Genomic DNA, 17,349 nt, shown 5'->3' with positions numbered 1-17,349 from the left:
GAAGTCAACAAATGGAGTAATAATTAGGAGAGACAGAGACATGCCAACAGAAATACTCCTCTTAGATTTTGCATCACAGAGATGCACAAGTTGATTATGAATACTCTAGATGTTGAGATAGTGTGACCATCCTGTTGCCAAAGAAAGAGATTTTGAGGTGCCATGGTGTAACCATTTGACTTGACTTTTCACAAAGCATTTCAAACTGACGGCTCGCCATCCTCGTCGGCCCCAGAATGACCTCGACTTTATCAGACTCACCCAAAGCCTGCGACGAGACGGCAAAGGAGGAACACGCCGTATCCCTGGACGAAAGATGACAGGAAGGCAAAGAAGCCGTTGGTGGACATGCAAATCAAGAGGCACTGTCTGCGGCCCACTTTGTCAGACATCCCTCCCCAGAAGAACGCTCCGACCATCATCCCCAAGTAAACAACGCTGCCTGGAAAGATAAGGGGAGAGAAGGATCTGATTTTAGTTTCACATCTCTGCATGTGCATATGTTTGTATGAAGTTGCATGTTTTGTTTTGGTATCTCGGACAACACCAACATTTTTATCTCAGTGTTCATCTGGAGATGATTTTAGTGACAGACCTCTCATCAGGTTTATCTCTGGGAACAAATGAGTCCCCTCCTGCAGTCTTTTTTCACATATGATTTGCTACACTCTCCTTTTAGCTCTGTTTATGGTCTCCACTAACTCTTGCTGAGCAGATGGTGTACAGTGGGTTTTCTTCTTCGCTGAACACAGATGTCCACTGTGGCATTGTGACGTGAATGAACTTAAACAATAAAGTTATGAGAGCTATAAGATGAGCTATAAGACGCTACAAAGTTCCAGAGGAACTGCATAATCCGGTGATAATTATCTGTTGGTCCGTCGCTACAAGTGACACCTTTCACATACAAGTGGTCATGTGATCCATTATTAATACAGAAATACATTACAGACACTTTAACATGTTAATATAGTCACACACCAGAGAGATCTCCAGAAAGTTCTCTGCTGCTTCTATTCTCAACAAAGCATTTCAGCCATAGGACAATCACGCGTTGCTAAAAGACATAATGGCCATCTAAAAAACGAAACACTTTCACTCCCTGCTAACAGTTTGAACTGATGACCTTCAAAGATTTGCGTTTTTTACTCTCATAATATCACGATTCACCAGTGACATTTTGAAAATATCTCCCCCTAAGCATCTCGACACTGACTCTCAGCCAAGAAGTGTTTTAAGGAATCATGTCCTCTAAATGTGCCTCCGCTGGCAAATGGTGAAGTGTCAAATTAAATTATAGAGCAACATTAAAATTGCACCTCTGTTATTGCTTAATGCTAATCAGTGAATTGGATGTTGTGTTTTAAAAAGGGAAAAACAGACTGCTGTTAGTTAAACACACACATTCCCCAAGTTACATATTAGATCTATACATCTAACATGAAGAGATTGCTTCCAAATTAAAGCTATAGTATTCCTGCTGCTCTGACTGGATCCTAAAAATTGGAGCACTGACTGATGACAATGAACCTGACACCGTATTTGCAAACCATCGGCCCCAGTAACGCACTCTAACATTGATAAGTAAATACAGTGTGTAAAAGACTGAAAACAGGCTCTGATCAATGGGGAGACAAATGTGAGCAGTAATGCGGGGTGACTTTACAAAGGGGCCCTCTGCTCTCTTTTAATCTCGCTCATCACAAATGGGATCAATGCTCCAACAAAACAGCATCGATCGTTCTCGCTGATCATCATGATTCTGCTCCGGAGAGAGGAGCCTATTATTACTGCTTTAGTTAGTGCAATGTATGTGGCATTGTGTGGTTAGCAGCCTTCATGGACAAACAGTGTCTGCTGCAAAGAGCTACTCCAGCTGGATTTGTCTCCATTAAAAATTTCTTTTTTTTTCAGGCTAAATCCCAGAATAGTTTAATAACAGATAATATTACAGTAATATTCTGTCTTCATTCATATCCAGACATATGCAGACACATAAACCTGGTTTAGAGAGGACATTTGTATTCATAATTCCACACACAAAGAAGAGAATGTGAGAGTTGCAGTCATATATGGAGTGATATGACTCAGCCGTAGGGACACTTTGTTCATCCCATTACAATAATCTTAATAGCAAGATGCATTTCCTTTCGGTAATGTCTGCAGTCAGGTCTCCTCTCCTCTGCTGTGAGCAGATATCTGTTTGACTCTCTCGCTTCAGGGGTCAAAACCGGTCTATCTGTCACATTTGGCAGCCATCTAGATACACGCCTGAAGGGGTCATAAATTCAATTCTAAATTTAACGGGAGTCTTCAGTCTATGTACAGTTCACTTTTACTTCATTAAGGAGAGGCTAGATAGACGGTGCATAGGGAAACACCCACTGGCCACCCATTTAATTGTCATGCATCCAAACATCCAGAGGCCTTTTCATTTGGTTTCAGCACTCCACTTTCCATACAAAACGTGTATTTTGGTTTGGGTTTTTTAGAGATACTGGCACAAAACAGACAAAGAGAGAACCTGTGATTTCTGTTACTTTAATGTCCTTTAAAAAAAAAAAATGGAACAATAAAACTGTTGAGTAAGGAGTACATCGCTCACAGGACAGTCCATTACGTAATGAATTTATTGATGTCCTGTCCGACTTGCTGCACGATATCTCTGAGCATGATGTCAGCAGTGCCAGCACCCATAAAGAGGAAAGTAGTATACTGAAGTGCAATATAATCCAAATATAGCACAGACTTTATGAGGCTCACCACCAAAAGACCAAAAGGTACTCTGTCTGGTATTAACCTGTCATGTCAGAAAATGATGCTGCTACATATTTCAAAAGAATCTTATGTCTTTTGCCCCAAGAGGGATCTCTTTCTAATTTGATTATGAGTCACACTCCACCTTCAGTATGATGTCAGAGTGATACAGCCCCATTTTCTGTAGCTTTGGACTCAAACCAAGCAGTTACTACACTGCAGCAAAATCTTAGGTTGACAAGACCTTCACAGGAACAGTCACACTGACGAGACAGACACACTGACGCACTGATGAGACATCCTTCACAAACCTCTTCTATTAGAATGCTAGTTAGCAGTTCAGTTTTGCTGTAAGTATTACAATTAGCATAAGCAGAGTATGAGTTGATTTAATTTTTTTTAATGAAAACATGATATAATGTCTAAGTGTCTGAAAGCTCAATGCACTGCAAATTAAGGAAACACATGCAAATAGCCACAAGCACATGAAGAAACATCTTCACCTACTTGACGACACACAAAAACATCAATTTCACTACACGTGCACAGCATTTAGAAAAAGAGCTGCAAGAGGCTCACAACACAACGGAAACTGTTTCCAAGGGACACTAAAAAGTGATGCACAGGGCTGGGACAGCTTGTTGTTGTTTGTGGTTTATGAAGTCATTGAAGTCGGATATCCACCATTGTGATCGCATGATTCAATTATAGACTAATAATCAAGTCCCCATGAAGAACGATAGACTTTGAAGCCAATTTGACATAGTGGCCAAATCATGCAATTACAACTTCTGTGATTCATGTGATGCCATTGGGCCCAAAAAGACTTTTTCCCATAGACTTACATTGGGAAAGAGACGTCTGTAAATCAGCATCGGCTTTTAGATCAGTTTCCTAGTATGAACACTTAAATAGCCCTTATTTAAATCATTAGGTCATAAAAGTTGTAAAATGCACTAATAGCCGAATCCAGAGTTATTTTCATACTGTCGTTCATGTGATTGAGCCCGAGACCGAGCGGTTGGGAGGCGAGGTTAAAGGAAACGTTTGTGCACTTGCTCTATGGGATGCGGAAGTTCGCCGGAAGATCCGGGCAATTTTATACCCGTAGACACACTTTTTTGGCTTCATGCGCCACTGAGCAACTTTCATAGGATTGAACAGGGCCCCGCCTCCAACGCTGTATCCAGTTCTCTTTATACATCCACGCTAATAGCCGAATTCAACGTCCACAAACGGCAACAACAAGCGCTGTGTGTCTCAACCGTGTGCATCACTTTTTGTTTCCTTTGTGTTGTGAGCTTTTTGTAGCGTCTTTTCTAAATGCAATGCATGTGTTGCCACATTAGTGAAGATGTTTCTTTATGTGCTTTTGTTGTGTCTATTTGCATGTGTTTTCTTAACCTGCAGTGTGTTGACCTCTTAGGGTCACCATACCCCGGTGCATTTTGCCCCGAACCACTAGGTGGCATCTTGCCCCAGATGTCATTTTTTTTATTTTTTCTAATTTTTAAAAAGAGGAATTTTATATTTTACTCCAAACGAATAAATGGTTCCTCACTTGCATCTCATTATAGGATTACCAAAATATGTTTCTGTCTATACCTTTTTCAAAATACACAGATCTTTAAAAACCAATGCAGAAAAATGTATCTCCTCAAAATCTGTTGGTGTGCAGAAAAACTGAAGCAAGTAAGATGAGCATTTGCTTACTGCATGTAGACAACGCATCATTAACTTTACTGGCTTTGTTTTGGACACAGGCTGAGTTACATGCAGGTGCCCCAGGGCGCACTTCTATTTCAGTTATACATTAACATTTCCAGCTTGTATGGGATTTTATGTGTTTTTAAAGGTAACAGAGGAACCAGGACTATGACAACCCTGAGTTCAGACGTAAACTGCTGTGCTGTTCAATATTAGGTTTTGAGTTAAGAAATTAAGGGTCTGCCCATGAATTTAACTCCCACAATGCAATGTTTTAAAGGTTATCCTGAGACGGATGTACATATTTTTAAATAAATATATAAGATTAAAAAGGGGTTTTGCTGGTGTCATTATTTCCTCTGTGCTCAGTGGATAACTTAACAGTATAATAATAATATACATCACCCATGAAATGTTTCAACATTTCATTAGCCTGATGCTCAGTCAGGCTACAGTCGATCAGTCAATATTAAACACATTGCAAATGATGAGGTTGGACCACAAGAGCTTCAACCACAGTATTCTAATTAATGAAACCCTGAGTGCTATCACCCAGTTCTGCCATGTCATTGATTTAGTAGGGCTATAAATGTAGGTCCTTCCTCAGGCCTGACTAAGGACTAAGAAGAAGTATACCATCAATAGACTTCAGCTCAGTTCAGCCTAATTTCAAGACCAAATGAGAAATGTACACTTTCTGAAGCACCGATAAGACACGTTAGAAGCAAACCTCCTTGAACGGATGCCAACTGGTGCAGACGTTTCACCGTAGGAGTGTGAAATACAGCTGAATTTGGACTTGATGACCCATATAGAGTCTGAGCACCATCAGAAAATGACAGTGTGTCAGGAGACCTCTCAGGCAGAAGCAAAAGGTTTTGCCCCATGACACTCCGTCGAGATGTCAAAACACATCTCCAGGAATGGTTAATATTCAGCAAAATCACACATCACTCAAGACAAATTCCAAGGCATAAGATGTGGAGTAAAACACTGTCACAATCATACACACACATATAAACACACACAGACACACACAGGACCAAGGAGTAAATCTAATTCACAGATTAAAATATTACAAATGCATTTAATCTCTTTCGGTGTAGCTAAACCAGCCACTGGGGAACTAGATGAAGGAGGGAAGATAAAAAAAAAAAAAATGAAAATTTATACAGGAGCAAGAACAAATGCAAGCAGATGAAATATGTGAGCGGCAGAAGAAAGAGCAAAAGCAATGAAGGGTGAGGGGGTGACAAAAGAGAGAAAAAGGGTAATGAGGGAGGAGAGGATAGGGTGAGAGAGTGAGAGGGATGAGGGGAGAAAGGGGAAGGCCCTGGTGCAGTGTTTTCTGTCCTGTCACATCCCGAGGAGCCCCCAGAGAGCCGTGGGAGCGCTGAGCTGCATCACGACCTCTTCTCTGATTTCATGCTTTGATGCTCTTCGCTCTTAGCACTGCAAACTGCTTCGGCGTCGCGCAAAACACCCGTCCTGTTTTATTCATAATGATGATACTATCATACAACAGCGTGCCTGGTGCGCGCTACAGCACAGTGACGCTGTGGTAGCTACCTCTCCCCGTTAGATATTTTTTTCCAACACCTTCTCTCTGTTTCTCTCAATCTCTTCACTTTGATCTTATTTGATCTCCTCTTCTCCTTGTCCCTCAGCTCTCCTCCCCTTTTGTGCCTCTCTTCCCAACATTTTCTCTATTTCTCTTCCTCTCAGCTTGTGTCCTCTCCTATAGCTTTCCAATTTTTTTAGCTCGCTTCTCACTTTTCTTCCTCATCCCTCCTCCTTTTCTCCCCCCGTTTCTCTCTTTTCTCCTCTTCTGTGCTTCCCCTCTCATTTATTTGCCTTAGTTTCCACTTTGCTCCACTGTCATCAGCTCCTTTACACTGAGCAGCGTGTAATCACGTTTGTACTACATCGTGTCAGTTGTGATCGGATTCATGCCTCCGTCTTCTGCCACCTCCGCAGAAAAAGAGATTGAAGACTTTTTGTCATATTTAAGTCATATCAGTGGGGGCAGGATTTCAATGAAATCTATATGAAAGTAACCCATTGTGGGGCTTAGGGGGCAGGGTTTAAAATGACTCACTCAGCACCAGTAATGATACAACCTTCATTACATTAAAGACTGTGGATAATTCCCATGAAATATAGTGATGCTATGAACCCCTGATAAGAACCAGCAGTTAGACATGGTTAAGTCTTGGCTGATATTGCTGGTGGCAGCATGTTTGGTCCCCCCCCCCCCCCCCCCCCCACCCCCCCACCAGCCCCCCACCCCCCTACCCACCCACCCAACACACACACACACACACACACACACACACACAAACACACACACAAACACACGTTCTCCCACACAATGTGGAGCTGCACTACTCAAGTAATCTCTGCAGTGACGCTGCGATCTTACTGCAGTTTAGCCATGCTCAGCTGCCCCTGGACCACGCAGCAACCACACAGCCTGTCAGCCGGTTCATACAGACAGGGAGAAAGAGGGGGGGGGACGGATAAAGAAAAGACACAAAGAGGAGAGAAATGCTGTTGAGATGGAGCTGGAGAGTGAGGCTGGGACACAAAGAAGCCCAAGAAAGAAAAAGGTACAAGAAATCAGAAGACAGGGGAAGTAAGGATGAAAAGAAGATCAAGTAGAGCGGAAACAAGAAAGGAGGGTGGAAAGTATCGATGGCAGGGAGGGAGAGATGGATGTTAAATGAAAACGAGGAGAGAGTCAGAGGGAGAAGTGAGGGGAGTTTTCGGCAGGGAAAAGACAGCCTAAGAGAACAAATAAGTAATGATAGGGTGATGCGTTCCCATTGTCTGCTGTGTCTGAGATGATAGCTGAGCCTCTCCCTCACATTGTTGGTGTACTGAGTCTCCCATCCACCCACACCTCTCTCCCCATTACTCCACTCTAACTTGGCAATCCCTCTGCATCAAAGCTGTTCCTCCTCCTCTCCTCTCCCCTGTTCATCACACATATTGCATTTCACAGCGCTTGTTTACCCTCCTGCTTCCTTCCCATATCGTCCACTCTTATTTAAACTATTGGCAGTATTTCAACCCCTCCTACCACAACTCTCCATCCCTCATTCCCATGTAGTATCAAAGGTTTCTGTTCCTGTGAAATTTCCAATAAAATGAACAATTTCCTCTGTGCTCTGTGGTCAAGTACATTTTCAAACTTATTTGCTTACTATTACTATTTGCTTTTTGCGGTGTTGGGGTGATTCCTCGCCTGTTATTTCTATAAAATGACCAGTTCCACTTTCTAACTTGTCAGCCATTGTTGGCCATACAGACAGCCACGTGCTCCTCTGAAACGCATGAAATCATCATCCACTTCTTTCCACCTGCCAGTCAGTACATGTACATCAACACGAGTTCACATCCAGCAGCAACGACGGCTGGAGCCACCCACTTTGAGCTTCACAACGGCTCCTCGTAAACCTACTGTATGGGTGACGTCACAGAGACTACGTCCATATTTTATACAGTCTATGGTTCACATCCATTGATGTAACCTGGTTACTGTAAATCGGCGTATATATGGCAGGTTGGTAATCAGATTTCTCCTCTACAATTGACCTTTTTTTGGAAGCATTACTATAATGATACAATGAGAGTGCACAGCTTTTTCTCATAACACAAATTATATTTGTTCTATAAAAAAAATCTAAATTTCAGACTTCTAGAAGATACTTTGTGTTAGTTTCGGTTTTAACTTTGGATGGAATTATTTTGAAGACACGCATAAAAAGCAGTTTAGAAAAGTGGTTAAGGTCAAGAAATGTGCTTTTTCTTATCTAATCTATCCTGGGAAATCTGGTTTTACAGTACATGTTTAAGAAATCAGGATACAGCAGAGAATCGAGTGTAAGCTGGTTATTTAAGTACATGTAAACACGGTAAAAAGGTGTAACGCAGAATCACAACCCCTTCCATGCAGCTCCAACCAACCAGTTGTAGTCACTACTGCAGCAGCAACAAGGACATAATCCCTCACTGGCTTCCCACATACTAAACTTGCCAATTGTGGTAAACTGAATATACGACAACTGCTGTACAACTGCTGAAACTGTACCCGGGTGTGTTTAATAGTGGTCTAGCCCCTGTGATCCCTGAAAGCTATATTCTTTATCGCCAGCACAGGTTGTCCCTGTAAAATAAGAACCTTCTGTTCTGCTTGGTTAAATACAGCTTATATGAAATACATGAAAAATGAGATCCCCCTTATCAAATCCATCCACAGACTTAACTGGCTGTTGTTTATTTCTCCACTTTAAAGCAATAATATATTGCCATGGCACCTGTAAAACACCAACTCACTTCATTTTGTTGGCTGTAATTAAGTGTAATTACTCTGGAAAACTCTAAATGGACACCAACAAGGTCATAGTAATCATGTAGGCTATGCTTACACACACGCACACACCAATCATGTTCACCTCAACAGGGAGGAGCCTCAGGGCAATCAGTAGGAGAAAGGAGAGGAGAATGGGGGGAAGGATGGGAGAAGAAAAGAGAGGCACATAGAGAATGGAGGCTGAGAGAGAGAGAGGGACGGGGGGGGGTGAGGGTTGGAGTCACGAACAAGGAGAAGCAGAGCGTAGAGCATGAATGCCTGCAGGACTTTGCTTGGTTAGAGAGGAAGAAAAGAGTTTACATGGGCACTTGGAAAGAGACATAAAAATGGAGGTACATCGTACACAACATCTTGTGAGGCTTTTACAGTGACAACCCCACACAAACATATAACAGACTCTTTTATCATATCAAAAGAAAGGAAAGTAATAGTATGATAATAACATATTTTAAGTGTGACAGAGTGTTTTAGATGTTCACCAACTGCAATCCAAATTTTTCAAACTTTCATTCATAACCTCCGTTCTCAAAAAGCCCTGCCGTATCAATTTTGCATCAGATGTTGCGGTGGAGTTGATGTATTGTCATGTCTCACTGTGGCAGTTAGTATCTAAGGGCTGCATGCCTGAATTAATGTCCTCGCCACTCTGCTACTGACACAGTGAGTCAGCCCCTGTACACAGCTCTGTGGTGATGGATTATACACCTGCAGCCATAGGGACTGCTGGGACTCCTGCTCAACATACAGAGCACACAGGGAATACTAGCCACCCTCTTAATCCTGACACGGAGACCAGTGGACCGAAACACCTCATCTATGGGTAACACAACTAGGATAAAGTGTGACACTTATAGTATGAACACACATAACTAATCGGATCTTTTAAGACAAACGGTATTCCACAGAAAGTAGTGTGACCCTTCCTTTAGTCCATGTTGCACACATTCAAACCATGATGTTAAGCATGAAGCAAACGGTGGCAAAAGTGAGTATACCTGCATATTAAAATAGTTTGCATTTGGATGTAGCTGTGTCTGAATTATTAGATACAGTTAAAGTGTATGGAATAGGTCTTAGTGAGTACTATTCAGTATGTAGAACAATTGCACCTTTACATCCAAGTGCAGGTGGCCAGACCACCACAATAAGAACTCCTCTGCTGCTGTGCCAAAAACATATTTTATGATCAAATAGTTAAGATTATACATTAATATTTGCTAGTTTGTTGGGAATAACGAGGTCTTAAAAATGATGTGACACTTTTAAGAGCGTGGGGACCATTGATTAGTTACTTAAAGGGGTACTCCATAGATTCAGTCTGTGTGTTATACAAAGTTGTTACACTTGTGATTTAGAAATCTGTGCAGCAGAGGTCGAGATGTCGTGACTTTGAGGCCCTAGCATGGGTCAAGCACCAAAAACAAATTATTCTATATTTCCCATAATGCAACCGGACAGTGTCTTTTCATTATACTCTTCCTGGTAAACCCACATCTTTCAAACTCCACATCTCCGGTTTGTAATGCGAGGTTCCTGTTATAATGTCACACTTCACATTCATTTAGAATCATCAACGCTAATCAAATTGATGCAATTTGATTAATAGTGAAGGAAATGCATCATTTCCTGTTAGCACATGCACACACACACTCGCCAACACTCAAACACACACACAGGGTCCCTTACCTAGCCATCCCGAGCTGGAGTTGGGCACACACATGTCTGTCTCTGCGCTGGGCAGCACAAAGCCCACCACGAACACCTCCACCCCGTCTGACATGAGTGCCAGCCCGAGCACCAGGAACAGCTGCCACTGGAACCTCCCGTGGCCACACTCCTGGATGATCAGCTCGTACTGTTGGGCCAGCTCCTCCTCGTCAGCCTGTCTCTCCTGCTCCAGCCCCTTTTGGTCCCTTGTGGCATCTGACACTGGTTGTCCCAATGCCACCTGGCCCTCCTTTTGCTTCCTATCTCCTGCAGAGGGGATCCCCTGGTACTCGCCCTCGTAGATCTCATCCTCATCATCGTGGCCCTCTGTCGCATCGCTGGAGCCCTCGTCGTTGTCATGGTTGCCCTCTCTGTCCTGCCTCGGAGGGTTCCGGTAGAAATCCTCATCTTCGTCCTCCTCATCCTGGAATCGGCTGTAGTTGTGTTGGGATGAGTACTCGTCTGTGGCGCGGTCCACCACCTTGTTGACTTTCTTTGCTGCATGCCGTTTGGCCTCCTTGACCATGTCCTTGGCCCCCTTAGCCAGGGAAGTCCTGTTATTGCAAGTGTCCTCCATTCTGGCTCCACCGGTAGGTCTTGGGGTTCAGAGGATACTTAGAAGTAGAAGAAATAGGGAAGAGGGGCAAGAGGGGTCAGAGTACGTTGGCAGGGGAATTGCAGGAATGGTGAGATCGGTGGGTCTCGAGATGCAGCAGGGAAGAAAACTCTTGAGTCTGCAGTCACAACGGGAGATAACCCACAATGGCTGTGGCAATCATCGGCCAGGCTGCGAGAGATGGGGGAAGGGGAAGAGACAGACAGATAAAAAAAGAGAGAGAACAAGCAGGAGGAAGGACAGGGGGGAGATCAGAGAGAAAAGAGGGAGAAAGTAACAGAGAGGGAGATGTAAATCAGATACTGCCTGTAAGTCATGTCTCCCCTGCGACATTCATAACTATCCCAGACTAACAGGTGACACCCCACAGACAGCACATTCCCTCTTTAATCATTCACCCACCATTCTCCCAGGCCTTTTAATCATTTGGAGTGATGTGAGGAAAAAGACTTTTGCTGTATAGCTCTCAGTTTTATTCAGAATGAATATTAAATTTCCAGGGGCGCTCTCCTTGTTCTATATTTCATATTTTGGACTTAGTTTTGAGGAGGTGAGCATTTTAAACAGAGATGCTAAATCTGCTGAGTCATGATTAGCTCTGGGGAACAGAGGCTAATAAACAAGCCTCTGTCCTAAATCAATTTGCCCCCAATAAAGAGCTGGTTTATTATAATGGGAGTGACGATCCAACCGGAACGGCACTGTCATATTTAATCCATGCAAAGAAGGGAGGAAAGGAGAAATGGTCATGAGTAGTGAATGCACACTCAGACACTGGCACATAACAAACACACACCTCATTTTGTGTAGTCAGGTGTCTTTAACACACAAGAAACACATAAATAATTAAACAGAAAGGCACCTAAACATGCCATACACATATGTGAGTGTGCTCTCACAGCATGGATGGGGAAGGCCTTTCCCATCTTGGCAGGCCGGTGCTGATGGGAGGGAGACCCCAGCATAGCAGTGCCAATGATGTAACATGATTTCATGTGAGTGTTCAAACTGCGAACTCCACAGTTCATCATCACATTGCCTCCACAGGCACACTCTCTTTACTCTTTACTCTATAATTTGTCATAACACAGAGACACAACCATTATTAAAACAAACTAAAAGTGATTGTGGAATTAAATTAGAGGGTGGGTATGGTGTGAGCTGCCCAGTGTGTGCGGTTCCGGTGTGTCTAGGAGCTGCTCACCACAGCCTCTAATGAACACTGAAGCCTTGTCAGGAGGACACAAATCACAGGGCCAGCTCCAGCTCCCATAATGCAATTTTACTGGGCAAATTGACACTGCTGATTCAAGGTGACTCTCCTAATCCCTTTTGGCTCATTGGATGACTTCTGTGCTTGTGAGCGTACTCCTTTACACATGGACTGACCAATTTTTTAATACCTCCATTGACACCGGTGGTTCCTCAGACATTTTGTCCTAAGGATGATTCATAAAGGCAGCTTTTAGAAATCTGTTTGTTTCCTTTGTCCAAAAGCAATTCCTCACTGGATCATTGTTGAGGTGCACACTACAAAGGGTTAACTTCTGATTAGTGGCATGATTTTCTCTTTTTCCTGAATAATAATATACGTTATACTGCGTAAATCCTGGACTTACATTGCAGAGTTTCTCAAAATAATTCTTCTTAAGCGTGGAACATTGTAGCTTCTTGTCATGTTCTCTATAGACTTCATCATTTTGAATGCCTCCGTAGACTGACACCCTGCCAGGAGCATGTCAGAGTTCAGTGGTGTCACTGAGCTTATTTTTTCAGGATCAGGTAATGTTGACTATCACACATCATTTTTACTTAAAACCAGTACGCTCACACACACCTGCAAAAGGGGATACATCCTGCCTGTCAGAGAATCAATGGAGTGTATTGTGAGGCCCGCTGTCACTGATGATGAAGCTCAGAGGACAGCCGAGCACACAGACAACCAACCTCACCTGACCGCAGCTGACGAGACCCCGACAGCGCAGACAGCCCGAGCAACGGGAGCAATCACAATCAAACTGGGTAACCACCAACACTCCCAAACAAACCAGTCTCTGTTTTATTCCATGCTGTCTCTAAACCACTCCGTTCCTCCTGCAGCTTCGTCAATTTTCTCCCTCTCTTTCAGGCTCCCTCTTCAGCATCTATTATTTCCATTAACGTCTTTGTCAGAAAATGTTTCCAACTTACTGTCTCCACCCAAGCCTCAGTCAACACACCCCCTTGTTGTAAATCCAGAATTCATTACCTATGTTCAATTCACACCACCATTACTTCCCTTCGAGGCAACCAAACTGTCTAAACATTTGACTATATATTATTACTGATAACAAACCAACATGGTGACGAGGATATGTATTGAAACATGAGGAAGCTGCATCCATACACTACTGTCCTGCAGGGCATAGCTGTTCTCTACAATTAGAATATAGAGTTGATATATAGTGTGTGTACCGTTGCTGTGAACCATGTGAGGATGGCTGAAAATAGGCCTTGCTCTAGCAACACCGCTGTCTACATGATGGATAGCGGCCCTGCTTTCCTTCAACCTCTTTAGAATACTAAAAAAACACTAGGTCAAGTGTCACTTGGCCCCAAATTTTCCTATGCATGAACATAAAGACAAATGAAGAGATTAGATTTACACAGGAGCTTTGGCCATATATCCAACTACGGAAAAGCAATTTGGGAAAAGTTAAATACTTCCACAGTATGTTTGTTTGACCAACACAGTCCATTTCAATACACTCTTTCATTGCTTATCATGACTTCATTAGCCAAAAGTAGCACAGTAATGAAGCTGCTAATGAGCATTTTTGAAAGATTTTTTTTTACTAATCTCACTAAATAACATTGTGATAATGACAGTGGTAATGAACACCCTTAGTCCAAAGAACTTAACACATAATGAAGCAATTATCAGCACAGTAAAGGCTTCATACAAGCAATGCACTTTGTCAAAAGGATGGATGTCATTGTTGGTGCCGATCTACCTCGAGTCCAGCAGTCATCAAACAGATCTGTGGCAAGCAGGTTGTTAGAATAAAAAGTAAACAATCAATTCTGGTCCTGGAATTTCAGGTTGCTTGACCCGTAACTGCTGGAGGAGACAAATACTTAATATTTTTCATGAGAACCTGAAGGAAAATCAATAGTGCCTTTTTGGCTGAGTGCAGTCCGGTAGTCCAGACATTAGCCCTTACACCGTACCAAAAAAGTAATAATGCAAAACAATGAGGGCAGCCGAGGGCTACTTATTATTGTTAGTGCAATAAAATGTTATAATAAATGCATGATGGTTGCATCTCCGAAAATGCTTTCTGAAGTGGCAATTTTCTGCCTTATGTTTATTCTTAAATGGCTTGTGCACTACACGTTGCAACAGTCCCTTTCCCTATATGAACCACAAATACTTTCCCTCTCAGTCAGGTCTGACTTGTCAGTGTCCTGCCCTTTCAAAGACATGCGCAAGCACAGTGGCTTGGCGGCCAGTTTGTTCTATTAGCATCAGAAAGAGCAGGTCCAATCTCTAAGTGGGCAGAGCCGCATGTAATCCCATCAAAACGGAGAGCCCATGACCTCATCTGGAAGGCAGAGGCACAACCAGCCTGGGACGTCTTCCGTTAGGAGATTTCATCAAGCACTGATGCCATTACTGACTGAGTGGTGGGGCGAGAGAGAGGAGGGTGGGGGGGTGCGATAAGTATTAATGACGTCAAAGAACGTCAAAAGAGAAGACGAAAATGGTTGTTTATGCAAATGGGGAATATAATAAAATGATCTTCTTTCAAGGCACCCAAACCTTCAACAGTTAGAGCTCCACCACCCATGATAAGAACTTCAAAAGCAGAGCTGATTGCAAGCCATGTTAATGTTACATCATGCAGATTCATAAGAAGCTGCAGCAAGCTGACATCTGCCTTTCCTATCGTGAGGAGCTGACATTGTTAATATTAATGTTGACTTTAATCACTTCTGTGCACATCCAAGGAAAAGGGAACTCCCCTCTGTTTATATTAATATTGTACATCTCAATACTTAGATGAAGGACACAGAATCTGGATACTGACTGTATTAAATCATAAGATGTTACATCTGCACAGACAGAAAGAAAACACATTTTTGGACTTGTCCCATCCCACCATGACGGTTTACAGAGACTAAAGTGTGTCCTGTTTTTGCGTCAGGCTGATGTCTGTTTGATCTTCTTGGTAAACATATGGTCTCCCTGCCTTGCCAGACCACACTGCTGACACAATACAGTGCTTACATAGCAGATACAAAACATAATGTACCACCACCACAGTCTGGTGCAGACCTACAATGACGCAATAACACCGATTAGGCAAGGCATGCAGGATGCGGCACATTTACTTGCGATTTTTTACTATTAAATTTTGTCAAACTGTTTGATGTGGTGCATGGTGGTTGTGTTATGTGTGCCTATTCTGGCAGACATGAGGATGACAAGTGGGTTCTTGAATGTAATGTAAACTATGCTATTGGATTTAACTTGCCTCTAAAGTAATGATTACTCTGTTAATTCCCTGTTGGCCTGCGCATGTCAACAAAATGTGCAGACAGAATCTTTTTGTGAAGCTCTTATATCTACTACCAACGCCACTGGCACAGTGTACTTTGCACTTTATACTGTGAAACCCTGGACTAGAAAATGTCTTACTCTTAAAATAGCCTGTGTGCTGCATAAACTTTAAGAAAAACTAACATGATGACAGGTCAGTGGATGCTTGAGATGGAGATGTTATTGAATGCAGATGAGGCATTCTGAATCACAATGAGATTCTTGTTTACCGTGGCAGAAAAAAAAAACCTACATCAACTTGAAATCAATGACAAGTGGTGCCAAAGGAAACACATTCTGCAACCTGCAATCACTTCTAACACTTTTTCATTCAGTGTTAACCCAGCAGGACTACTACAGCAGCCTTCAGATTGCAAACAAAGCACTTTGCCACAGATTTCCAGTTCACCGGCTGTGTGCCTGTCAATCGCTCACTGCCTCTTGAGGTGCAATTCACGGATGAGTCAGTCGCCGTGCTCCCGCATCCTCTCCTCTTGTTGGTGGCAGTGCAGAGTGCTTTAACTGCCCCAGGTCAGGTGGCTGGATTGCACTACAGCATGCACAGTCCGCAGCCAACAACACCAAACTCTGCTCATGCCAAGGACAATTATTCCACTATAAACATGCTCATTGATGTAAACTATGAGCTCCAGTCAGTGATCATCATAAACCAAACAACCAAGTAAGCAAATTCATTGACAGACCTTATTCATATAGCACTAAATCAGATATTTTAAACCAATATGTACAGTATACATAAAGACTTTCCAGAAGGATTATGTCACCCTTAAATGCTGAATTAATTAATTTCCACAATTAAAATGATACAGAAACTCCACTACATACATCCCTGTAGTTATATGAGGAAATTCTTCTTCTTGCTTGTTGCCTGCTTTCACTTAATGATGCCAATTTCTCTATTTTTGCAAGGAGGCATATGGACTCAGTTTAGTGTATCCACAGAAAAAAAGAAAAAAAACACATGCCCAGAAACCATCCCAACTTTTAATAACAAATGATACACAAACTTATGAATAAATAATGAGGTATCTCAGCTTAGATGTTAGTTGGAGATAGCCTATCATTCGAGATTAATGAACAACATGACTTGTAATTCAGCTGATAAACAGTTTATTGAAAATACTGGATTTTTTTCTAACTCGGAAGTGTTAAGTCAGCATGTTTTTTCAAGGGAAAAGTAGTAATTACTTACCATCATTTATGGTGAGGAGAGTGAACTGGGCTGGTAGTTGCCCATTGCATCAGACTCCGCTTTCGTTGTATGGAAGAAAAACCTTCTTTTTTGTTACTGTAGAAGAGGATCAGAGGTATAATTGCCAGCGCACGACAGTGAGTTTTTTTTTCGATGCAGTCCTCCCTCGCTGCAGTACTTCAGGAAAGGAGAGAGGGAGAGATGGAGGTAGGAGGGAGGGATGGATGGAGAGAGAGAGAGAGAGAGAGAGAGAGAGAGAGAGAGAGAGAGTAATCAATGATTGTACTTCATTGAGTGATGCGGGTAATTCCGTCTGATGGAGCAATCTAGTTAGGTGACTGAATGACGTGAAACACCGCAACGCATGAATGCTAAACAGAGAAATGTCTGGA

The 17,349-nt window shown here is 42.6% G+C and overlaps 1 protein-coding gene across 1 annotated transcript in view; it reads right to left on the bottom strand.

Moving 5' to 3' along the window:
• sv2ca (synaptic vesicle glycoprotein 2Ca) overlaps positions 1 to 17,142 on the bottom strand; it is a 29,695-nt gene extending 12,553 nt beyond the window's left edge. Inside the window, exons 1-3 of the mRNA XM_074638204.1 lie at positions 16,958 to 17,142; positions 10,526 to 11,333; positions 262 to 442 (exon numbers count right to left, since the gene is read on the bottom strand). Coding sequence (XP_074494305.1) covers positions 262 to 442; positions 10,526 to 11,123 — 779 coding nt within the window. The 5' untranslated portion in view covers positions 11,124 to 11,333; positions 16,958 to 17,142. The remainder of the gene's footprint in view (positions 1 to 261; positions 443 to 10,525; positions 11,334 to 16,957) is intronic.
• Positions 17,143 to 17,349: the final 207 nt, after the last annotated feature.

This window comes from Sebastes fasciatus, chromosome 6 (genome assembly GCF_043250625.1).
Source record: "Sebastes fasciatus isolate fSebFas1 chromosome 6, fSebFas1.pri, whole genome shotgun sequence".
NCBI lineage: Eukaryota > Metazoa > Chordata > Actinopteri > Perciformes > Sebastidae > Sebastes > Sebastes fasciatus.
Note: the sequence above shows the minus strand (reverse complement) of the source record. Positions and strands in the feature narration are given on the sequence as shown.